Source organism: Oncorhynchus mykiss, chromosome Y (genome assembly GCF_013265735.2).
Source record: "Oncorhynchus mykiss isolate Arlee chromosome Y, USDA_OmykA_1.1, whole genome shotgun sequence".
Lineage (NCBI taxonomy): Eukaryota > Metazoa > Chordata > Actinopteri > Salmoniformes > Salmonidae > Oncorhynchus > Oncorhynchus mykiss.
This window is the reverse complement of record NC_048593.1, coordinates 20,891,443-20,917,343: the sequence shown is the minus strand read 5'-3', so window position 1 is coordinate 20,917,343 and position 25,901 is coordinate 20,891,443. Positions and strand designations below refer to the sequence as shown.

At 43.5% G+C, this 25,901-nt stretch overlaps 1 protein-coding gene across 8 annotated transcripts in view; it reads left to right on the top strand.

The window, feature by feature from the left end:
• LOC110509799 (far upstream element-binding protein 3) overlaps positions 1–25,534 on the top strand; it is a 29,404-nt gene extending 3,870 nt beyond the window's left edge. The window contains exons 2-19 of one of the 8 annotated variants that reach the window (XM_036967212.1): positions 782–893; positions 993–1,310; positions 3,874–3,907; positions 5,347–5,396; positions 5,562–5,633; positions 5,990–6,047; positions 8,219–8,381; positions 8,699–8,797; positions 9,952–10,159; positions 10,520–10,626; positions 10,776–10,910; positions 11,282–11,423; positions 21,710–21,870; positions 22,140–22,213; positions 22,394–22,470; positions 23,574–23,645; positions 23,842–23,972; positions 24,115–24,159. In XM_036967212.1, coding sequence (XP_036823107.1) covers positions 3,894–3,907; positions 5,347–5,396; positions 5,562–5,633; positions 5,990–6,047; positions 8,219–8,381; positions 8,699–8,797; positions 9,952–10,159; positions 10,520–10,626; positions 10,776–10,910; positions 11,282–11,423; positions 21,710–21,870; positions 22,140–22,213; positions 22,394–22,470; positions 23,574–23,645; positions 23,842–23,972; positions 24,115–24,144 — 1,593 coding nt within the window. In that variant the 5' untranslated portion in view covers positions 782–893; positions 993–1,310; positions 3,874–3,893 and the 3' untranslated portion in view covers positions 24,145–24,159. Of the gene's footprint in view, positions 1–781; positions 894–992; positions 1,311–3,873; positions 3,908–5,346; positions 5,397–5,561; positions 5,634–5,989; positions 6,048–8,218; positions 8,382–8,698; positions 8,798–9,951; positions 10,160–10,519; positions 10,627–10,775; positions 10,911–11,281; positions 11,424–21,709; positions 21,871–22,139; positions 22,214–22,393; positions 22,471–23,573; positions 23,646–23,841; positions 23,973–24,105 lie in introns of all 8 variants that reach the window. The other 7 variants (XM_036967205.1, XM_036967209.1, XM_036967208.1 and 4 more) reach the window with 7 other exon arrangements.
• The last annotated feature ends 367 nt before the right edge of the window (positions 25,535–25,901 follow it).

Sequence of the window (25,901 nt, the reverse complement as noted above, 5' to 3'; positions counted from 1 at the left end):
GCACGAGCCTTTCGCTAGGTAGTTGATTTATCAGTGTGCGGCTCACAGTGTTGACATACCACCCCGACATTTCCCAGAAAGAAGGTTTAGCTCTAGGGAAGAGGGGGAGCCTTCACTCACCCAGTCCGTGGCCCCCTACCCAGTTCAGCTCAGCCCTAACTGGGATCAGGAGCCATGTTGGAAAGCTGTTTTTTTCTCTCCTCCCCTCTCACTTTCAGAGGCAGGCAGGAAGCTCTGTGTGGTGGCACTGAAGTAGATAATGATCGCTGAAGTTGATGGAAGGCTCTAATTGTCAGCCTCTAATTTGCGACAATGTTGCCGAAACTCTATACTTTCTTTAATGGCTAGCGGTAGTGGCGGAGGAGGGGTTTAGGAGAAACTGGCCTCGTGCTTTTGTGCGACGTTTGGATTTGAATGTCAATCTACTGAGAATACATGTAGTTAATTGGTGTTGGCAAGGGGCAAATTTCGGGTGAGGAGTTGCAAGCGGTGTTTTGTCAAATGTGCATGTGGTGCTGCTATAGCTAGTTTCATAACTAGGTAGTTACTGCCTTTCATTTTCCTTCAGATGTAGGGGACTGAGTAAAAATGTCTGACTACGGAAATTAGAACATGAAAAATAGTACATAGTTTTGGGTAATAGTTTGGCTGGCTAAATAAAGGTAAAATAAAACCTTTCTAATGATATAACTAGTCTAATTATCTAGGACCAGTTATGTGCTGCTATCATCAGTGTGCTCACCCTAGCCCTCCCTCTCCTCTATCCCTCTTGTCTCCTCAGATTGCGGCGAAGATGGGAGGTGACCAGATGCCCCACATGAACAACTCTTCTCCAGTCCTAGACCCCTCTCTCTACGGCTACGGAGGCCAGAAGCGCTCAATGGATGATGGAGGTAAGCAGGCGGTGGCAGTGGGTCTCTCCACTCTCCCTCATGCACTATACAAAACAATCCTCCTGTTTTAATGAGCCTTAACACTTATCCCCGTTACAGTATGCTCAACTGGGTACCCTTCAAACGGCTTTGGGAAAGAGCGCTGCAACCGAGTGTGAGGGTCCTTCTGGTTTTTATGTAATCTTACCGTACTTGTTGAGGACTGTGGTACAACACTTAAGCCAAATACCGTGTTGGCTTAATCAAACCCTGTTGTCTGAAGTGCCATTGCAAACACTATGAAGTAATTGATTGGTCCACCTTAGCCTTTTAAATCCATTCCATATTTCAGCTGTCTTGAGACTGTGGTGTAGCCAACTGACCAGGATAACCAGCGACCCCCAGGTCAAGAGATCAGTCATGACGGCACTACGTAATGTGAGCTCTTGTCACTTGTTTATGTATATTCTGTCTCGTAGCCTATTTGTGGAAGGTGTAGGAGCTAGCCAGTATGTTTGTCAAGCAATGGGGCCCTCTGGATAGCAGGTCTGTTGCATTTTGAATGACATGTAATTGTACTAGTAGTGGGCTGGCTTGGATCGGTGCTGCCTTGTGCCAATGGGAGGGGAAATGTGGAAGTGGGTAGAGTAACCACTAGCCAGGAGAAGTTGGGAAGTGCTCTGCCTCTCTGTAGCTCGATTCAGACAGAGCTTTCTCCTCCTCGTCCTGTGTTATTTCAGGGCAGGATTACTGTCCAACACCACAAAGTAAATTAACTGTTAGGTCAGAACAGAAGCAGATCCCTAGTTACCCAGAGGCCATTGAGGGGATTTCTCATTCTAACCCTCCCTCTTCCTGCAGCACAATGCTCTAGCTGCGACAGATATGATTGATCGACATTGGTTGCTTGATAAACCACAAACTGCAGGTTACATGCCTCCAAAGCTGTAAGGGATTAAAAAAAAGGCCAAATGCAGCGAGCAGCAGCAAGTGAAACAGGTTTGTGGTTAGAGGCAAGTCCACCAAGTAGAGAAAGGAACCGTGCTTCTAGAAATGTGGATAATGCTGATTGAGCTCATATCAGTTGTTGCTATTCATAAAGATACATTTTTGTAACTATTGTCGTTATGGTTACTTTTTGTTATGCTAATGACCAATGACGTGTATTTACAGATGAAAACAATTCAATAGACAGCACAACTGATCTGGATTTCATTGCAATTGAGTGAGCCCTTACATTAAGGATCTTGCTGCATTGGCTTCGCGTTCATACTTCCAGTGGTTATAGGAATTGTAATTCTGTGGTGTTAGTGTGTTTGCTACATCTTTCTGCGGAATCAGTTCAGCAAATGGGCTGCAGCTGCCTTGAAGGAATTGCAGGGGATGAGATGAGACCAGTTCGGGGGGGGGTCCTTGATGTGGAAAATTACCTTCTAAGCTTACAGGCCCAGTAAAAGCAGGAGCAACAGAAGTCAGCTAAACCTTATGTAAGGCTTTACTCATGACTTAACTCCAGCCTCTCCCTGAGGAAGCAGTTCTGTCAGAGCATTTATGTTATAAAACAGGAAATGGCTTGGCCTAATCTAATAAGGGGTTAAGAGGTATTGTCTGATGGTTGCAAAGGTCAGTGTGAACATGGTTTTACGTTTTTGTATTGAAGCCCTCGATTCACATTCCGGCTCAATTCCGTTATGCTCTCGCAGTTTGAAACCTGGCAAACTAGAACTGTATGCATTTTCATTTTCAACATCTGCGTTTTCCTTTGGGCCTCTAGCGCTGGGTGTGTTTCTGATTTCAAATGTACACCGCATTTTGTCTGTGAAAGAATTCATGACTTGTCCTAATACTTGTGTGTAAAGTGTGTATCTGTCATTGCTCATAGTTTTCCCTCTGTAGGTCAGTATTTTCTTGCGTACTTTACTCAGTCTGTTTTAGAAGCATATGACAATGGAACACTCAGTAAATTTGAACTAGCCTATCTTGTTTACCAACAAAATGTTTTCAATTCACCAAGCATGTTTGACAAGCTGTCCTTAGTTTCCACGTTATTATTATTGTTATTATTATTGTTGTTGTGTATGTCGGCGGTTGATTCTTCTGGAATTGTAGCTAACCCGCAAGGGTGTGGCTTTGCAGAATGGTGGAATGTTTCGTGTGGTTACCCATATGCACCCAAAATGTAGATTTGGGCAATTTTGTGTCGGTGAAGCAGAAACTCCAGTCAGTTATTGTCCTCTTAACCTGTCATGGTGTGGTATATTTTCGCTCTGAATGCATGGCTGAATAAGTTGTGTGCAGTTCTGGGGCTGTTTGGCTGGCCAACTCACTGGTTTTCAACAATTTGCTCTTCAGTTTCTCAAGGTTAAGCTACACAAAATATGAAATGTAACAACAGTCGGCTGTTGCGCTGTAAATACACCGGTCACCCCTGTTAGGTCCTTAATGGTCACTTTTAAATAATACAAGTACCATTTAACACCATTTAAGTTAAGCGAAAGTCCTCCGCAGTGTAATGTCTGTGTGAATTTACACCACGTCATACATCCTTTATATTCATAGGCATTTAATTCCTTTACCTCAATGCATTTCCAACAACTAAATATGTGCAAACGACCGTAAACATGTAGTGAACCTTGTGGATATCCGTTTATGGTGTTCTGTCAGTAGCACCATATCATTCAGTGACCCTTTAGGTCCACTGCTTATTGCAACCTGTCAAAATGCATGTCTGTGCTGATAACCAGTGACCCGGGTACTATCTCTGAACCATGCACACGCCTCATTTCCATAGCTGTGCACACCCCTGCTGTGTGTCAGACAGACCCATCTCCATCTGTTTTTTTTATCCAATCCACCCAGAGTCACTTCTCTTGGTCCTGCAGCCACAATGGTTATTCTGTATTTTAGAGTTTTGCATTGATTGGAGTTAATTTGGTCTCAAGCTAATTGTTTCCCCCTGTTTCTCTTCCCCTTCCTGTTTTACCATCACATCGTTTCTCAGTAGGTAACCAGCTGGGTGGAATGGTACATCAAAGGTGAGACTCATCTTCTCAAATGACTTTGTATTGATGGATGTGTGAGTAGATATTGATTAAACAGTAGATCAATCAGGCTATGAACTTCACTATTGCCCCTGTATCCAGTAGCATCTCAGATAGGCCTATTTGTTCTGCACGCAACTTTGTGGTTTTAGTCAAACATGTTCTTCTTGTCATCAAGTTTGGCACAGAATGACACTTTCATGAATTAAAGGGATACCTAGTTGGAAGTTTTCATGTCTCAAGTTGAGCAGAGTCCATGTTGTGTAGAAATCGGCAGCCATCAATTCAAATGAATGGGAAATATGGGCGCAACCTAAGATGCCGTGTTTCCCCTATATTAATTTAGCCGAGGCGGGCCGCCACTCCAGAAAAAGACGATGCATTTATTTATATATTTTTCGTGACTAAAACGATTTCAGTATAAACTTAAGACTCAAAGCAGATATAATGTATGTAGTGAAGATAATGGATCATCTTTGAGAACTAACAATCCCCATAATAAAAACTAGACGGGCAGAACCTAAAACAAAAAGTCCTGGCATTGAGCCCCCCATTTGATTTTGTTTGAGTCAGATAGCATAAGACCATGGCAAATACCATTTAGCCTTCTGTGTTGCTCTCCCTATCCCCCAATTCCTTAGACCTCTGAAGCAGAGGTTCTGTTGTCTTTAGTTCCTGTAGGTCTGATATCTGTAATAGTATTGGTTAACAATGCAGATTTTTTTATTGAAACAGCTCAATGTTTATGAAGGGGTTTTAGATGAATTGCATTTTGTTCTTGACCTGCTCTGGTGAGATGCAGTACTGACTCTCTCCTCCCTAGGGACTCAGGCCATGAACACTCTCAGTCTCTGGTGCCTACATTATTGTCTTGTTAATGTCAGTATTGCCTTGTAACTTAAGCTTTAGGCCTTGTATAATGTATTGTTCATTTTACAAAGTTATTAAATCATTTTTGCGTTCGCTTCTCATGACCATTTTTTGATCCTGTTCAGCAAAATTCGTACTTCACTGCACGTGGCTTTACTGTAATATTAGATGGAGTCAGATTAATAAAAACATGAAATATTATTTTGGCTTACGTTTTTTTTCTCAGCCCCGTTGCAAAATGTGTGGGGTTGCAGGAAAATTGCTTTAAAAAAGCAAATATGTCAGGTTATCTAAAGTTTTGGTCAGAGACAGTGCCATTGGCCACCCCCACTACCAACCCAACCCCCCCCAAACCTCACTTTGTCATTGCTGCTGAAAAAAATCCTGGGGGAACACTGAGATGCATCTTTGGGTTGAGGGTGAACTATCCCGTCAAGCTTTCATAAGTATGATAATAAAATCCTATAATTTGTAAGTAGGCCATACTACGTCCCAGTAGATACTGTATATACCCTTAACGGTTTTGTACTGGGGTCATTGATTGTTGTCGTGGTGTCTTGCAGGGCTATTATGACAGAAGACTTCAAAGTGCCTGATAAGATGGTTGGATTCAGTAAGTAACACTATTTAGCTGTTGATAATACTCCCACACACATTCTAGTGATTGTCTCCAACTTACAGTACTCACATGAACTGTTTGGGGTCATTTTAAACAAACATGGGCTGGGATATTGACATTTTAACTGTTGTAATTCCCTTTCCTCTCACCCACACTCAGTCATTGGAAGAGGAGGAGAGCAGATCACGAGAATTCAGTTGGAGTCAGGCTGCAAGATTCAGATAGCTGCAGGTAAGTTCTGCCTAAAGAAGAGACAGTGGCCCTCTATACCTTAGTTTGTCATGTCGGTACTTGACTGAGTTGCTACTAAGGTCCTTCCTGTTATCGGTGATAGCGTTTCCAGGAAGCCCAGAAGCACACCCTGAGTACGAGGCAAGCTCATGACACAACCTGCTCAACAGGTTCAGCTGAGAGAAACTGAAGCCTTGTCAAATCTTGTCTACAACCATATACGCCCACAATGAATATATTGAGTCATTTTGTAGTGAAATAACCAATGTGACTTCATAAACATGAATCAATAATAAGGTAGCATGTAGGCTGTTAACATGGAGGTGTGTATAATGGAGCGTTGTGTTGTGTAACAGACAGCGGCGGCATGATGGACAGGGCCTGCACCCTAACCGGAAGTCCAGAGAACATTGAGTAAGTTACAGCACATTCCCCTCAGGGATTTGGTACCTTGGTTTTGGCTACATAGTGATCAGATGGAAATATATTGTAAGGAAACATGTCTGCTCAGCAAAGTGGCACAAGAGCTGGGTGATATGACAATATGGATTTTTGGCCATAAATGGAAATTGTTTGTGATAATGGTAAATCAGCGGTTTAATTATAAATATTTTTATGGGGGGGGGGGGGGGGGTCATCGTCGAGTCACTCAAGGCCTAGTCCTGTGTGCTCAAGGTCGAGTCATGAGACTGAGCCCCAGTGCTCGAGTCCTGGTCCAAGTGCTCTAGTCTGTGTGAATCCAATAATAATATGGTCGTGATTGCCTGTAATAGCCTATGAAACAAGTCCTTCTCACACAGGCTAACACACACTTTTTATATAATGTTCAATAGTTATGTGTAATCGGTAATGCTGTTTTGAAGGGATGAATGGTCTCTCTACGGAGTTGGCTATTGCTCCTGTCAGTTTGACCATATTATAATTTACAATAATTGTGATGGGCTCTCGGCTACTTTTTTGTAATGCCCGTTTTATTTGTGTAGTTTTTATATTCCAGAGTGAAGACTAAATGGAGACTGGAGAAATTGGGAGGGTAACACAATAGGATAGTTTTCAATTTCATAAACTGTTTGTTTTTTCATAACCAGGCAAAGCTAAATGGTAGGCTGGTGGTTACGGAGAAGCAAGAGTCGCTTTGGCGTCTTGTCGCGTACGAGCGGTGCCTGCCTGTCTGCCCACATGTCTTTCTCCTCCACAGCTCACCAGCTGATGTAGGCTGCGTGTGCCGGTGTGGCGAGAGAACAGAACCCTCACTGCTGATCATAGTAGCCTATCCAGTCCAAGTGCACATACAAGTCACAAGAAGGCCCCAATGGTCGAGTCACAAGAAGGCCCCAATGGTCGAGTCACAAGAAGGCCCCAATGGTCGAGTCACAAGAAGGCCCCAATGGTCGAGTCACAAGAAGGCCCCAATGGTCGAGTCACAAGAAGGCCCCAATGGTCGAGTCACAAGACGTGAAAATCAGAACTTGAGTTTATTGCAACACAGTCACAATAAATGGAACTATTATGCCAGATAACAAAAAAGGATTCCCTAGACAAAACATTTTTCCAGTGCCAAGTAAGACAACTGAGATGGTAGCCTATGATTGATAAAGTAAGCAATTACATCTAATATATCTTTGAAATGCACAATTTTATATTTTGATGTGCAACCTTTAAAAATAGTATCCATAATTATCAGATTTATTTTTGGCTCCAGAGAATTTTCTGAAATCTTTGTCCGTATTGACCTATAAGTTATATTATTCGCTAGCTGATAAACACGTAGCTAGATTGCTAACTCTAAATATGATATTATTGCTATATAGCAATGTAGGCTAATTGATTAATGTATCAGTAAATGTAGGCTAATTGATTCATGTATCAGTAAATGTAGGCTAATGTCCCACATGCTTTCCAGCGCAATGCCCGAGCTATGTGATGTAGGCCTATTCACTGTAAATAGCACGCTCTGCTCCGCAGTGGCATAAAACCCATACAACACAGCCTACACTGGTTGTAAAGTGTTGCCATGAACTCAATATTAAGAGGTGAGAAATACATGATATACTCTCAGAAAGCTGTCACTCTCTGCTCTGTAACTAGAACATTGGTCGCTTTGAAAACTGTGTTTTTCCCGCAATAGCATTTTGAAGAAAGGTCATATGCTGATGCCTCCGACTGCATCTCTCCCTCTGTGCGCGCTGTGGGGAGTGGGAGCCGGCAGCGAAGCGGAGACCGGCATATACTTTCATAGCAGGAATCAACATAATGCGTAGACTTACTGTTGACCAAATAATGCTTTTACAATCTACGGGAACGTTGTCTAGCAAAAATCGGCCACAATTACAGACCTAAGCAAAATGCTTCGGCAAGAGGAAGGCTGTGTCGGTTTATCGTACTGCTCTACGCGGTGCCCTCCTGAACTCCACCATAATGACCAGCGCCGGATGAATGGTCTAGTGCTGTTATTAGGTGGCACCACCTGACACTATTCAATATGTATTTTTTGCACATGGAGAAACCCATCAGGTGTAGTTTGTATGCATGGTCTGGCTATGTATGAACATGGACATGAGTGGACTGTGCCCCTCTCCCACCAGGCAGGCCAAGAGGCTGCTGAGTCAGATTGTGGACCGGTGTCGGAACGGCCCGGGGTTCCACAGCGAGATGGACAGCAACAGCGCCATCCAGGAGATCCTCATCCCTGCCAGCAAAGTGGGCCTGGTCATTGGCAAGGGAGGGGACACCATCAAACAACTGCAGGTACGTCCACGAGACGCTCAGTGGATTCTGTGGTTGAGGCACACGTGTATTAACAAAATGCTCCGGTCTTAGTGATTTGTTTTTAAGCGGCTTTATAAATGTCTCCTTATGCTACTGTTTTGGGTTATTGAAGTTAACTACATTCGTTTAGGCAGTTCTTCAGAAACCGTGGGTATTGAAATGGAGGAAGTTGTCAATAAGCAATGGGAAGATATCTACTCGTTTGTGCTTCATTGTCAACATTATTCAACCATCTCACTTCCTCTACATCTGGAATAGGTAGTTCAGATTATTTTTGACCTGTTTGCTCCCCACAGGAGAGAACCGGTGTGAAAATGATGATGATCCAGGATGGCCCCATGCCCACTGGAGCAGACAAACCCCTGAGAATCACTGGGGACCCCTACAAAGTGCAGGTCAGTCAGTCCCTGAAACCTGGATCCCCTCCTTCATAGCGACACTCCACGCCTGCTCGTGTGCTCAATAAAAATATAAGGGCAACATGTAAAGTGTTGGTCCCAAGTTTCATGAGCTGAAATAAAAGATCCCAGAAATGTTCCATACGCACAAAAAGCTTATTTCTCTCATTTTGTGCACCCATTAATTTACATCCCTCTAATTGAGCATTTCTCCTTTGCCAAGAGAATCCATCCACCTGACAGGTGTGGCATATCAAGAAGATGATTAAACAGCATGATCGTTACAGGTGCACCTTGTGCTGTGGACAATAAGGCTACTCTAAAATGTGCCGTTGTCAAAAAACACAATGTCTTATGTTTTTGAGGGAGCGTGCAATTGTCATGCTGACTGCAGGAATGTCCACCAGAGCTGTTGCCAGAGAATTGAATGATAATTTCCCTACCATAAGCTGCCTCCGTCATCTTAGAGAATTTGGCAAGATGTCCAACTGGCCTCACAACCGCAGACCACGTGTAACCACACCTGCCCAGGACCGCCACATCTGGCTTCTTCACCTGCGGGATGGTCTAAGACCAGCCACCTGGACAGCTGATGAAACTGAGGAGTATTTCTGTCTGTAATAATGCCCTTTTGTGGGGATAAAACACACTCTGAGTGGCTGGGCCGGGCTCCCCAGTCATGTGAAATCCCTAGATTAGAGCCTAATGAATTTATTTCAATTGACTGATTTCCTTATGAACTGTAACTCAGTAAAACTGTTGAAATTGTTGCGTTTTCTATTTTTGTAAAGTATAAAAACTTGTCAGAAGACCAATGAATTTGAAAAAGGCAAGGATAGAGGATTCAAGGTATCAATCAGCCTTTTTGTATATTACAGTTAAAAAGGCACTCGCACATCTGAGCAATCTAATTTGCAGGTGCATGGCAACAATTGAACAAGATGAAGGAAAAAGGAAACCGCACACTGCTCTTGATAGTATCACCAATCTTTAATAAGCTTACGAATCGGCCACACGGCCTTCGTCAGAGTGTTTGGGATTTTTTCAAATTTGCACCATTATGTGGACCTAGCCCCTCCCACAATATACAACTGTATATTACAGTTAAAATATGTCAACATTTCTGTGCTGGTGGCATGGGTGTTTTGTAGCAAGCACGAGAGCTGGTGGTGGAGATCATCCGGGACAAAGACCAGGGAGACTTCCGGGCCAGCAGGGGAGACTTTGGATCCAGACTGGGGGGAAGCAGTCTGGATGTGGCAGTCCCCAGGTTTGCTGTGGGCATCGTCATTGGCAGGAACGGAGAGATGATCAAGAAGATCCAGAATGACTCTGGGGTCAGGATCCAGTTCAAACCAGGTGAGACCGCTCCCCTCTACTAAAGGTGTTTTCCTTGTGCTTGGCTAATACAATTGTCAATGTTAGTGATGGCCTCAATCTGGAATCGATCTGGAATCTCTTGTTTGCCTGTCTTGTTCTTCAATTGACTCACATGGTGGCTGTAACAACAAATGTCTTGGAGAATCTGTAATGTTCAGTGAGGCTGTGCCATAATTACACTTCAAAGCGACTTAGTCATGCATGCATACTTTTTCCCTATGGCTGGTCCTGGGAATCAAACCCACTACCCTGACAAGTGTCGTGCTCTTCCAGCTGGGCTACAAAGGACCATGTTTAATGTAACAGTTCTGACTAGTGTCCCCCCCCCCTCTCCTTCAGACGATGGCATCAGTCCCGACCGGATTGCCCAGGTGATGGGCCAGTCTGACCGTTGCCAGCATGCAGTGCATCTCATCAACGAGCTGGTCCAAACGGCACAGGTACAGGTACAGCACGGATTCCACTTTTTTTACTTTAAATATTTTGCCATGAAATGAACAACCCCTTATGAATCGTATCAGATTGGTTCACTCCTGCCTTACAGTATTTCTGAAGTAAGCTATGCCCCCCCTTAAACTCCTTGTTGCCTGTGTAGCAGGCCTCCCCAGCCCATTCTCTAGCTGGCTGGCTCCCGGACAGGGCCAGCCTGGCCCCCTCTCAAGCTTCTCTGGACCCCCTAGCCCTGTGGCTGGGTGTTGGGGGGGACCTCCTCAGACAGGTGTACAGACAGGTAACAGGGCAGTGGGTCTCCACCTCCTTTCTAGTTTCTGTCACCTGACCCACTGCCCCTGAGCAGAGAATGTACACTGGGTGGGTGAGCTTAGTCTCTGAGGCATGTCTCCAACCCTAGAACATAGAGAATCTCCCACATGGTGGCGCTCTTGGTCATATCCCATGGTTTACTCTTTCTATCGGGTCGAAGGTAAAATAATGCAAGTCACATGAATTTGAAGAGAATGCCTAACAATCTGAACTATTTAATTTTACAAGATTTTGCTGCACTGGTGATACTTGGGGGGGGGGGGGGGGGGGGTGTGTAAAATGTTTGTGCTGTGGTGTCTGTCTAGGAGCCTGTTCTCACCCACTGGTTCCTCTCTACAGGAGAGGGATGGCTTTGGGAGTCCCGTGGGGCCCAGAGGCCGGGGCAGAGGCCGCGGAGACTGGAACATGGGTGCGCCTGGTGGACTACAGGAAGTGACGTACTCGATACCTGCCGACAAATGTGGCCTGGTGATTGGAAAAGGTGAGAAAGCAAACGCAGTGAGTAAATTATTCTGCAAGTTTTACATTTGGTGCTGTCAAGATCCATCACCAGCAAAAACAATCTTTGTCATTTGGATGTATTTTTGAGTAAAGCCATTAACCCTTTTAAAGTCCTATTCTGGTCTCATTTTCGCCTCATTTAAAACCTGAGTAAATGAACAAAATGCACATCTCATATGGTGGTCCAGGTATGACATGGAACAAGTGGGGGGGGTGGGAACAAGGTGCGAGTCCGGTGACATCAGACCAACTCCTTGAAAGCCCTTCTCAAAGTTCAGTTGAACAAAATAGTGTTTCTTTTTTTTTTTTTTTTATTACGTTTTTTTTTTTACCCTTCAGTGTGTGTGTACTTCCAATAGGAAAAGTTTTTTTAAAAATTGTTCGAGGCCATCCCCTACTGTGCCTTCTCGGGGAAAACCAAGCCTTAATGCATAATGTTGTCTTTCAGTCGATTCTTTCTTTTACCAGCGGTCTTCATCACTTAAAGAGGCATAAGCAATTTATCAAGAACCTTGATTATGCCCAAAGTGAATCATTGCCAGGCCATTAGCTTGTGCTTGTTCTCTCGTGATGAAATGCCATTTAAAGTTGCACAATGAGCCCGTATGGTGTGGGTCCAGCCACCCCCTCACCTCACCCCCTCCACTGGCTCATGCATGCAGCACAAGTGGCATTGTGTCCCATCCCTAAGGGCTTAATGACAGGGATAATGCATGTAATGTGACATTAATTGTTAAAGGTTCATAATAACAGCCTTCAATCACGTGGAAGGTTTCCTGGCATCTAATGAGGCCCTTTCAGCTCAATGGAGTGGAGTGAGGGAATGAATGAGAGGAATTAGCTTATTGGCCATTCATGCTCACTCCATTGCCAGCTATTTAAAAGTCATTGACCATTGCGCTTACGGAGGAGCCCTGAGTGTGTCCCTGTCCTATGGGTGTGTGTGCTGTGGTGGGCGTGGTTAGATGGGGGGGGCTCTTTACCTATGATAGAAACAAGGCAATAGAAATGTCAAGTGGCTTTTGTGAGGTGGGGGGGCGAATAAACCTGGGCGTTGCGTCCCCCTGCGAACCCCCCTCCCTGCATTAGCATATGAACTGGTCCAATATGACTGTGGGTCTGGGTCCTGTCAGCCTGGCCTTAGAGACTGAGGTGATTAATATCTTTACGATGCCTTTATGCAGCTGCTTGACCCACTGATTGCACCCCCAAATACACACAGCCTGGTAACTTGGGGCTCACGCCACCCACCCACACATACAGGGCATAAAATGTACTTTTTGCTCCACCAGCCACTGGCAGGTAGATGGATAAAAAAATCTACCAGACTCTCTTCTTTTTTTTACCAGCCAACATTTTTCCCCTGCTAAAATTACACCAACAAAACAACGGCTGAGCATGCTTTGTAATGTTTCTGAAGCAATAAATGCATTACTAGTAAGAAGTAATGTGGTAGACTGTCAAAATGTATTTTTAAACAGTCATTTAACCAAAATATCACAGATGTGACATTCACCTGCCCCTTTTAAGGGCGGGAATTTACCGTGGTAGGTAGCGTGGCTCAAGTCATGTTTGTGCTTGTGAGATTGAGTCTGACATATAGGAGCGTTGTCTTTGTAGTGACTGGCTGGGGGGGTAATTGTTTGCAGGTTTAACTCTAGACAAATCATCAACTATCATCTTCCGGCCTCCCGAGTGGCACAGCGGTCTGTTTCAGGCGTCACTACAGACCCGGGTTCAATCTCAGGCTGTGTCACTACCGGCCATGACTGGTAGTCCCATAGGGCGGCACACAATTAGCCCAGCATCGTCCGGTTAAGGTATGAAAAAAAAATGTTAAGATCTTCTGAACATGTGTAAGGTATTAGACCCATGTCTTTGTTGTGGTTTATGTTAACTGTGGAGATTATAAACATTCAACTGAAAGAGTACTTCTACTCTTGTGTCCACAACTCATATTCAAGGATTTACTTTCTTTGCAAATGAAATTCAAGAAAAAGTTTATATTCAGAAATATTCTTGAAGCAGACAAATGAGACAAATGATTAGGCTCCCTGACGACTATTTTGGCGAGTAAATAAACTGCCTCTACCCTCGGTTCTATTGGCGAACGTACAATTACTAGAGAAACTGGACAAGCTCCGTTCGAGTATCAGCGGGACCTGAAGAACTGTAATATCCTATGTTTCTCTGAGTTGTGGCTGAACAAGGACATGGATAATTATCGAGCTGGTTTTTCTATGCATTGTCAAGACTGAAAGACTGCTTCGTGTAAAGTTAGGGGGGTTGTTTCTTTTTGTTAACGACAGCTGGTCTGCTGTATCTCTAATGTTAAGGAAGTCTCTAGGTTTTCATGGCAGAGTAGCAATACCCCACGATAAGCTGCAGACATACTATTTACAAAGATTTTTATCTACAGTAACAGTCAAAAGTTTAGATACCCACTCATTCCAGGATTTTTCTTAACTTATTTCTACATTGTAGAATAATAAGGAAAACATCAAAACTATGAAATAACACATGGAATCATGTAGTATCCAAGTGTTAAACCAATCAAAATAGATTTTCGATTTGGCAAAGTAGCCACCCTTTGCCTTGACAGCTTTGCACACTCTTGGCATTCTCTCAACCAGCTTCATGAGTTAGTCACCTGGAATGCATTTAAATTAACAGGTGTGCCTTGTTAAAAAGGTAATTTGTGGAATTTCTTTCAATACATTTGAGCCAATCAGTTGTGTTGTGACAAGATAGGATCATCTACTGTATACCACCCCTATTTGGTAAAAAAGACCAAGTCCATATGTCAAGAACAGCTCTAATAAGCAAAGAGAAACAAAATTACTTTAAGACCTGTTCAGTAAATCTGGAAAATTTCAAAAGCTTTGAACATTTCTTCAAGTGCAGTTGCAAAAACCATCAAGCACTGTGATGAAACTGGCTCATGATTACTCGCAACAGTTAAGGAAAAGCCAGTTACCTCTGCTGCAGAGGTTAAGTTCATTAGTTACCGTCCTCAGAAATTGCATCCCAAATAAATGCTTCAGCTTTCAAGTAACCAACGTCTCAAAATCAACTATTCAGAGGAGACTGCGTGAATCAGGCCTTCATGGTCGAATTGCTGTGAAGAAACCACTGCTAAAGGACACCAATAAGAAGTATTGCTTGGGCCAAGAAACACAAGCAATGGACATTAGAACTGTGGAACTCTGTTCTTTGGTCTGATGAGTCCAAATTGAGGTTTTGGTTTCAACCGTCGTCTTTGTGATGCAGACTAGGTGAATGGATGAGCTCTGCATGTGTGGTTCCCACCGTGAAGCATGGAGGAGGTGGTGTGATTGGGCTTTGCTGGTGACACTGTTACTTATTTAGAATTCAAGGCACACTTAACCAGCATGGGTACCATAGCATTCTGCAGCGATACGCCATCCCATCTGGTTTGCGCTTAGTGGGACTTTCATTTGTTTTTCAACAGGACAATGACCCAAAACACACCTACAGGCTGTGTAGGGACTATTAGACCAAGAAGGAGAATGATGGAGTGCGGCATCAGATAACCTGGCCTACACAATCACCCGGCCTCAACCCAATTGAGATGGTTTGGGATGAGTTTTAACCACAGAGAAGGAAAAGCAGCCAACAAGTGCTCAGCATATGTGGGAACTCTTTCAAGACTGTTGGAAAAGCATTCCAGGTGAAGCGGGTTCAGAGAATACCAAGAGTGTGCAAAGCTGTCAAGGCAAAGGGTTGCTACTATGAAGCATCTCGGATATAAACAATATTTTGATTTGTTGAACACGTTTGGATACTACATGGTTCCATATGTGTTATTTGATGGTTGTGATTTCTTCACTATTCTACAGTGTAGAAAATAATTAAAAAAGAAACACCATTAAACGAGTAGATGTGTCCAAACTCTTGACTGGTACTGTATTTTTCATAGCTGTCTATTTACCGCCACAAACCAATGCTGGCACTAAGACTGCACTCAATGAGCTGTATCGGGCCATAAGCAAACAACCAAATACATAGCTGGAGGTAGTGCTCCTAGTGGCTATTGATTTTAATACAGGGAAACTGACATCTTTCCTCATTTTTACCAGCATGTCCCCTGTGCAACTAGAGGCTACAACTCTAGATCACTTTTACTCCACACACACAGAAATGCATACAAAGCTCACCCTCCATTTGGCAAATCTGACCTCAAGTCAATCACACTACTGTGAAATCAAATTGTCCACTTAAGAAGCAACACTGATTGACAATACATTTCACATGCTGTTGTGCAAATGGAATAGACAACAGGTGGAAATTATAGGCAATTAGCAAGACACCCCCAATAAAGGAGTGGTTCTGCAGGTGGCAACCACAGACCACTTCTCAGTTCCTATGCTTCCTGGCTGATGTTTTGGTCACTTTTGAATGCTGGCGGTGCTTTCACTCTAGTGGTAGAATGAGACGGAGTCTACAACCCACACAAGTGGCTCAGGTAGTGCAGCTCATCCAGGATGGCACATCAATGTGAGCTGTGGCAAGAAGGTTTGCTGTGTCTGTCAGCGTAGTGTCCAGAGCATGGAGGCGCTACCAGGAGACAGGCCAGTACATCAGGAGACGTGGAGGAGGCCGTAGGAGGGCAACAACCCAGCAGCAGGACCGCTACCTACGCCTTTGTGCAAGGAGGAGCAGGAGGAGCACTGCCAGAACCCTGCAAAATGACCTCCAGCAGGCCACAAATGTGCATGTCTCTGCTCAAACGGTCAGAAACCGACTCCATGAGGGTGGTATGAGGGCCCGACGTCCACAGATGGGGGTTGTGCTTACAGCCCAACACCGTGCAGGACGTTTGGCATTTGCCAGAGAACACCAAGATTGGTAAATTCGCCACTGGCGCCCTGTGCTCTTCACAGATGAAAGCAGGTTCACACTGAGCACGTGACAGACGTGACAGTCTGAAGATGCCGTGGAGAACGTTCTGCTGCCTGCAACATCCTCCAGCATGACTGGTTTGGCGGTGGGTCAGTCATGGTGTGGGGTGGCATTTCTTTGGGGGGCCGCACAGCCCCCCATGTGCTCGCCAGAGGTAGCCTGACTGCCATTAGGTACCGATATGAGATCCTCAGACCCCTTGTGAGACCATATGCTGGTGCGGTTGGCCCTGGGTTCCTCCTAATGCAAGACAATGCTAGACCTCATGTGGCTGGAGTGTCAGCAGTTCCTGCCAGAGGAAGGCATTGATGCTATGGACTGGCCCGCCCGTTCCCCAGACCTGAATCCTATTGAGCACATCTGGGACATCATGTCTCGCGCCATCCACCAACGCCACGCTGCACCACAGACTGTCCAGGCGTTGGCGGATGCTTAAGTCCAGGTCTGGGAGGAGATCCCTCAGGAGACCATCCGCCACCTCATCAAGAGCATGCGCAGGCATTGTAGAGGTCATATAGGCACGTGGAGGCCACACACACTACTGAGCCTCATTTTGACTTGTTTTAAGGACATTACATCAAAGTTGGATCAGCCTGTAGTGTGGTTTTCCACTTTAATTTTGAGTGTGACTCCAAATCCAGACCTCCATGGGTTGATAAATTTGATTTCCATTGATAATTTTTGTTTGATTTGTTGTCAGCACATTCAACTATGTAAAGAAAAAGTATTTAATAAGAATATTTCATTCATTCAGATCTAGGGTGTTATTTTAATGTTCCCTTTATTTTTTTGATCAGTGTATATATTCCTGCTTACAAGCAAAAACTAAAAGATGTACCAGTGACACGCTCAATATAGAAGTAGTGCAATGAATCGGATGCTAAGCTACATGGCTGTTTCACTAGCATAGACTGGAATATGTTATGGAATTCATCCGATGTCATTGAGGAGTTTACCACCTCAGTCACCGGCTACATTAATAGTGCGTCGACAAGGTCGTCCCCACAGTGACGATACATACGTATCTCAGCCAGAAGCTATGGATTACAGGCAACATCTGCATTGAGCTAAACGGTAGAGCTGCCTAACTGTCTGCAAGACAAATGACCTGATTGTGGACTACAGGAAACGGTGGCCGGAGCACGCCCCCATCCACTTCGACAGGGCTGTATTGGAGCGTGTCGAGAGCTTCAAGGTCCTCGGTATCCACATCACTAAGGAATGGTCCACACACAATGCCTTTTCCCCCTCAGGAGATTGAAAACATTTGGCATGGCCCCTTAGTTCTACAGCTGCACCATTGAGAGCATCTTGACTGGCTGCATCACCGCTTGGCGTCCGGCCACAAGGCGCTACAGAGGATAGTGCGTATGACCCAGTACATCACTGGGGCTGAGCTTCCTGCTATCCACGACCTCTATACCAGGCGGTGTCGGGAATAGAGGTCGACCGATTATGATTTTTCAACGCTGTTACCGATTTTATTGGCGGACCAAAAAAAGGCCGATGCGGATTTTCATATATTTGTAATAATGACAATTTAAAACAATACTGAATGAACAAGAACACTAACTTAATATAATACATAAAATCTATTTAGTCTCAAATAATGAAACGTGTTCAATTTGGTTTAAATAATGCAAAAACTGTTGGAGAATAAAAAGTGCAATATGTGCCATGTAAAAAAAAAAGAGAACTGGTGCTCAGCTGGTGGTTCAATATTCCCCGTTAAGAAGTTTTAGGTTGTAGTTATTATAGGAATTATGACACATCGACTATTTCTCTCTACCATTTTGTATTTCATATACCTTTTGACTATCGGATGTTCTTATTGGCACTATAGTATTGCCAGCCTAATCTCAGGAGTTGATAGGCTTGAGTCATTAACAGCACTGTGCCTCAAACATTGCTAAGAGCTGCTGGCAAACGCAGTAAAGTGCTGTTTGAATGAATGCTTACGAGCCTTCTGATGCCTACCACCGCTCAGTCAGACTGCTCTATCAAATCATAGACGTAATTATAATATAATAAAACACAGAAATACGATCCTTAGGTCATTAATATGGTCAAATCCGGAAACTATCATTTCGAAAACCAAAAAGTTTATTCTTTCAGTGAAATACAGAACCGTTACGTATTTTATCGAAAGGGTGGCAACCCTAAGTCTAAATATTGCTGTTACATTGCACAACCTTCAATGTTATGTCATAATTGTGTAAAATTCTGACAAATTAGTTACGGTCACGTAGTTCGCAATGAGCCAGGTGGCCCAAACTGCTGCATAAACCCTGACTCTGCTTGCACTGAATGCAAGAGAAGTGACACAATTTCCCTAATTATAAGAAATTCATGTTAGCAGGCAATATTAACTAAATATACAGGTTTAAAAATATATACTTATGTGTATTGATTTTAAGAAAGGCATTGATGATTATTATTAGGTACATTTGTGCCAAGATTGCGCTTTGGTTAAATCATCACCCGTTTGGGTTAAAGTAGGCTGTGATTTGATGATAAATGTACAGCCACTGCATTGATTATATGCACCACAGGACAAGCTAGTTAACACATGGTTGATGATATTACTAGGTTAACTAGTGATTGTGAAGATTATATATATATATTTTTTAATAAGATAAGTTTAACGCTAGCTTGACCTTGACTCATTGCAGCCACAAGGCCCCATTGACGCTGGACTCGCATAACAGGTGGTCTGCCTGCAATGTAATAGGTGTCCAAAAAGGCAGATTACCGATTTTTATGAACTTGAAATCTTCCCTAATTAAACGGTTGACCTCTAAGGTGGAAGGCCCTAAAAATTGTCCAAGAGTCCAGCCATCCAAGTCGGACTGTTCTCTGCTACCGCACGGCAAGCGGTACCGAAGTCTGGAACCAACAGAACCCTGAACAGCTTGTAGGACTGCCATAGGACTGCTAAATAGTTAGTCCGTGTAGCTCTTGGTTGACTATCTGCATTAACTGTTTTTTGTTGTTGCATGAACTCTTGACTTATCACATTCACTGCTGCTACTGTTTATCCTGTTGCCTAGTCACGTCATGCCTACCTATATGTACATATTTACCACAATTACCTCGTTCCCCTGCACCTCGACTCAGTACTGATACCCCATTTTATATAGCCATGTTATTGTTACTCATTGTATTTATTCCTTATTTCTTTTTCATTTTTTCTCTGCATTGTTTGGAAAGGCTCGTAAGTAAGCATTTCACTGTTAGTCTACACTTGTTTATGAAGCATTTGACAAATAACATTATATTTGATTCTCACTTAAGTTTAAGCGCCTGGTTGATTTTCCCATACTGCTGGCCAGCTTGTCTGGGCTCCCTCCCCCTTATCCTAAGTCCCTCGCCAGTTGCACTTTATATCCCCTCCTTTTTTTTTGTCCAGCTTACTAAACCAGTCTCAATAATAAGGCCGTATGATGTGGCCCCGGCGAGGCCCAGTTCATGAAATGAATAGTGTGGCTCTTCATTCCCCTCTGCTGTCTGACTGGGGGGACCTCATAATGGCTTCATTAAGGCAGAACTTTCATTTGGTTGACAATGGGTTAATGGCCCATGTGTAGTCTATTGGCAGCAGGGAAGAGGCTACGGGAGGAGGAGCGGTTTGGATGAGCGTTTTTACTGCGAGGTCAGCTGGGGTCAGCCCAGTGTCAGCCACCAGTGAACAAATGTGTAATTGATGTTGGGACAGCCCCCTCGCTCCTTTCACTGGGATGGCAGGAGGGGGGAGAGGGGTTGTAATTGTATCCCCCCCTCCCCACAACGCAACATGGAGTCGAAAGCAAAAGGAGACTAACGACATCCCAGAAAGAGGATACGCTTTAATTTGTCTTTTCTCCCCCATCTAAGTTTCATTTCTTCCTGCTGGTTTAATTGCTCTCCTTCACGTCAGGAAGCTGCCGTCTGATTCGTCAGCGTGGGGGAAGAAGTGTTGTCGTCCTTTGTCTCTGATTAGCACGGATGTTAAAATAGAATGGGGATGAAGGTGTAGGTATCACTACAACTAACCCTCAGTCGGTTGAGTTTAGGTACGTATGGTGAAGCCTAAAGGATAGAACCAGACAGCAGAGGAAGAACTGTTGGGGGTTTTTATGAACCAGACAGCAGAGGAAGAGCTGTTGGGGGTTTTTATGAACCAGACAGCAGAGGAAGAACTGTTGGGGGTTTTTATGAACCAGACAGCAGAGGAGGACCTGTTGGGGGTTTTTATGAACCAGACAGCAGAGGAAGAACTGTTGGGGGTTTTTATGAACCAGACAGCAGAGGAAGAACTGTTGGGGGTTTTTATGAACCAGACAGCAGAGGAAGAACTGTTGGGGGTTTTTATGAACCAGACAGCAGAGGAAGAACTGTTGGGGGTTTTTATGAACCAGACAGCAGAGGAAGAACTGTTGGGGGTTTTTATGAACCAGACAGCAGAGGAAGAACTGTTGGGGGGTTTTATGAACCAGACAGCAGAGGAAGAACTGTTGGGGGTTTTTATGAACCAGACAGCAGAGGAAGAACTGTTGGGGGTTTTTATGAACCAGACAGCAGAGGAAGACCTGTTGGGGGTTTTTATGAACCAGACAGCAGAGGAAGAACTGTTGGGGGTTTTTATGAACCAGACAGCAGAGGAAGAACTGTTGGGGGTTTTTATGAACCAGACAGCAGAGGAAGAACTGTTGGGGGTTTTTATGAACCAGACAGCAGAGGAAGAACTGTTGGGGGTTTTTATGAACCAGACAGCAGAGGAAGAACTGTTGGGGGGTTTTATGAACCAGACAGCAGAGGAAGAACTGTTGGGGGTTTTTATGAACCAGACAGCAGAGGAAGAACTGTTGGGGGTTTTTATGAACCAGACAGCAGAGGAAGACCTGTTGGGGGTTTTTATGAACCAGACAGCAGAGGAAGAACTGTTGGGGGTTTTTATGAACCAGACAGCAGAGGAAGAACTGTTGGGGGTTTTTATGAACCAGACAGCAGAGGAAGAACTGTTGGGGGTTTTTATGAACCAGACAGCAGAGGAAGAACTGTTGGGAGTTTTTATGAACCAGACAGCAGAGGAAGAACTGTTGGGGGTTTTTATGAACCAGACAGCAGAGGAAGAACTGTTGGGGGTTTTTATGAACCAGACAGCAGAGGAAGAACTGTTGGGGGGTTTTATGAACCAGACAGCAGAGGAAGACCTGTTGGGGGTTTTTATGAACCAGACAGCAGAGGAAGACCTGTTGGGGGGTTTTATGAACCAGACAGCAGAGGAAGACCTGTTGGGGGTTTTTACTAACTGATTGATTGGAGGTAAAAATGTAAACTTGTGTATTTCCTCTTCCCTAAAAGGTGGCGAAACCATCAAGAACATCAACCAGCAGTCCGGAGCGCACGTGGAGCTGCAGAGAAACCCGCCACCTAACACTGACCCCAACGTGCGCATCTTCTCCATCCGCGGCACCCACCAGCAGATGGAAATGGCCCGCCAGCTGATCGATGAGAAGATTGGGGTAGGTGGTCCTTTTTTATACCGCCCCCCCCCCCAAAAAAAGCTATTGTCTGACCTGATATTCATGAGGGCACATGTCAAAGGGGGGGTGCAACTGGTTCTTGTGCCCCTACCATCCACCAGTATGTCACCCGGGGTTAAACATGAAGAATCCATCAAATGGACTTAATGGAGTGCGTCAGCGGCCAGCGCTGCCCTTTGGCCTTGCCTGTTCACCCCCGTTTAACCACAAGTGTGGTCTCTCCTGTCCTTTCTTGCTCTCTCGTCTAGGCCTCAGGAATGGGGGGCAACAGCAGTTTTGGTCTGAACCCATTCGGACAAGGACCAACTACCCCGCATCAGAAGTGAGTAGCTTCTTGGTCTCCACACTTTTTACTACTGTTACATTTGTCTAACATGCCTTCATCTATGTTCTCGGCTGCTACTTACACTGACCAAAATATGAAAACAATGATTTAACAATTCCCATGCCAACACAATTAGTATAAATATAAACATGCTTATCTCTGTTTTTGTGGTGTTAGTGGACCCCAGACATTCCTGACAGGAGGATGGGGCACAACATATCAGACATGGCAGGCTCCGGGCCAGCAGGACCCCAGTAAGTCAGTTAGGTTCAGGGTGGGATACCCATAACACTTAATACCAATATCGGTCTGCCATTTCACTACAATTCCTTGATATATGGAGCTCATGTAATCATCAAAATAATGCTGGGCATAACAGTCCCTCCCAGAGAAATGAAAGAGGTGGAAGGAGGACTAAAACTAGCAATGTCTTATGCTCTCTGCTCTGCTTACTGACAACACGTTGCCAGTTGAACAGAAATTTCCTAGGAATACAAGGAATTGGAGAGATTAAAGACTGAAGGCTGGTTTTGGCAATGCTGCAGTGCATTTAAATTCAACTCAAGAGAGGGGCAGAGAAGTTATTCCATTCAGAATGTGACCGTTCAGATACGGGTTTACTTAAAACATTTTCCTTCGTTGCTTCTTCAAATTTCAAAGCCAATTTTCACTCGATGGAAGTTCAAGTTAGGGTTTGGGTAGAGGCCTCAAGCAATAGGATACAGCGGGACATGTCTGGATGGTACGCGTCAGCCTCCATTGAAAGACCCTCATGCAGTGACTCTGTCCTCCAACAGTGTTATCTGTCTGGTTGCAGGTCTCAATGGATCCCAGACCGGCCAGATGGACTATTCCAAAGCATGGGAGCCGTATTCTAAAAAGATAGGCAAGAGTCAGTCTTCTGGGGGAGATCAGAGAAGGGAGCTCCTACCCCTTCTCGCTTTTGTAACACCACTAAGGGTTAGGGTTGTGCGCAGTATACACCTCGGAACCATACCTCAAACCTTCCCCCTGCCCTTGTTTAAAGAAGTTTTGTGCAAAGAAACTTGAGTCTATGGGCAGAAATGTCATGTCACCTTGACACCATTTGACCCCGATGATTGTAGTCAGAAGTTTACCATTTTGGTTACATGTTTGTTTGTGCAGCTGGATTGCTGCGTGTATCAATGCCATTTTAAATGTGTAATGAGCAGACTCTTGATTTTATCACCAATGTACATTAGCATTTGTTTGAATAATTGAATATATTTGAGTCAGAAGAAATTGAATTTATGGAGCCAAACACATTAATTGGGGAGATCTTGGTAGCTGGTTTGGTGTGTGTTGTATTGACTCATCCTTGTTTTATTGTGCCCAGGTCAGCAGAGCCAAGCACAGAGCAGTGGCTCTGACTACAGCAAAGCATGGGAGGATTACTACAAGAAACAGAGTAAGATTACACCCACGTGGCCACCAAACTCCTCCAATAGACTTGCCTTTTTAGTGCACAACATCGGAGGAAGTAGATTTCTGCTTGCTGTTTGATGCTGTCAGTAGTGCTCTATGCTCTGGTGCCTCCAACTCCCTCTCCCCTGACCTTCCTCTGTCACCCCCATTCCTCTACCCTGTGCTCACCCTCTCCCCAGGCCAGGCAGCAGGCCCCGGCTCCCAGCAGAGCTCCCCTCCGGACTACAGTGCTGCCTGGGTGGAGTATTACAGACAGCAGGGGGCCTACTATGGCCAGGGTGCACAGCAGACACCGGCCCCAGGCCTTCAGGTGAGAACCCATCCCAACTCTTAGCACCCCCTCCACCTGTTTTAACTAAATTGTTTCTGTAAGGAGATGAACTGTAACTTGCACATGTAAATGTATGTCTGTCCATTGTCACTGATGTGAACCTGTTTTGCAGGATCATTAGAGAGGACACCCTTTAGTTGAAGATTTTTGAATCACTGAGAGGATGAAAACAAACCTTTTGTAACAGAGGTTTCTAGATTTGCAACGCCTTGAAGACTTTTACTTTTTTCTTAGTGAGAAACACTAGCTGTAGAATGACTTATACAATTTAAAAAAAGAATATTTCTAAATCAGGAACATTTAATTGTTACTAAATACTTGTGTACACCATTATTTTGAATTGACAATTTCCGGGATCCCTTTTGGACTTATGAGAGAGCTGTTTTGTTTTCTATTTTTTCCTTTTTGATTCAAATTACATTGCCAAAACGAACCCCGGAGTTGTAACTTTTCAGTAAACGCAATATAATCTATTTTTTCTAGTTCTGTTGCAATAAAATCGCAATTATGGGCTTAGCAGTCTTGAATTAATTTTTTTTTGTCATAAGATGTTTTAAGAATGTGTAAAAATGTTTTCTTTTCCTTTTACAAAAAGCATTTTAATTCAGTAAGATGAAACTGTGATATTTTGTTACAGTAAAATGTATAATTTTGTTGCAAAATACGAGCGATGTTGGCAAATGGCAGTCAATTCCTAATTTAATTCCTGTTGTGCTTTGTATTGTTTTCCATTGTCTTTTATTGTACTCTGGTTTAAAAAAAGGTGCAATATCTTATTTCATTTTTGAAACAAAGATGGATTCTCTAATATTTTGACAGGCGTTTAACTTGTAGTTCTTAGATGAATTTTTTTTAGGCATATGAAAATGTAATGAATAATTTATTACAATGATCTGATATGGGAAAGGGGATGTTGCATTTTGTGAGTTATTTGCCTTTGCTATCTTGTAAAACTATGTATGTATGCTCAGATACTTGACTAAATACTTTATTTAAAAATATATATATAATTAAATCAAAGAAGTTTTTTTCATGGAGTCATTATCACAGGAAAACTGTCCCTGTTTTTCTGTTCTGTTTTCATACTGAAAATGTTCAAAGATCGTGAATGTGTAATTTGAAATTTGATGTTGCATCTTGCTATGGACAAAAATGAGAAATGCCAGGTTTTTATGTATGTTTTGTACCTAAATAATTCAAGACTGCTAAGCCTCTGGATTCTACCTGTGTAATAATTAATTGTAGTTTTTTTATATGCTAAGTATTACGATCAAAATTGTCTTATTTGGTACCACCCAGTTTCCCTAATGCCCCATCCAGTACACACTGTGGACTCGTGTACAGTCCAATGCTAAACTTTTTAATTCATTTTTCTTTCTACTTTGTGTGATCTAATATATGTATGATTGATTAGTTACAAAATGAATCTAGTGTTAACTTCATTGCTTAATGAAAAGGGATATTATAATTTCGAAATGTTTAATTTTAGTGTTTTTTTCCTCATATGTACAGGTAACCGTGTATTAAAAACGTCAAGACTACCTTTGTGTTCTGTTAAAATTGTTTTATTTTTCCATTTGAAAGCTTCGTTTTCTTGTCACATTCCAGTATTGAGTGTTAACGATTTGATTGGGTTTAAACTGTGAAACCTTTCCTCCGCGCTCTGTTTTAAGACTGAGTATTCGCTATACATTAAGTAAATATAAAGGTCAAACTGTATGGTATGTTGTATAAACAGAAGATATATATATATTTTTTCTATAGAACATTACTTTGCCAGTTCACAAATTCAAATAAATGTTCCACAAGCCTCTCTTGTGGTTGAAGTATACTATCTTTATTAGTTGCTGCAGTGCCTACAGAAAGTATTCATACCTCTTGACTTCCACATTCTGTTACAGCCTGAAT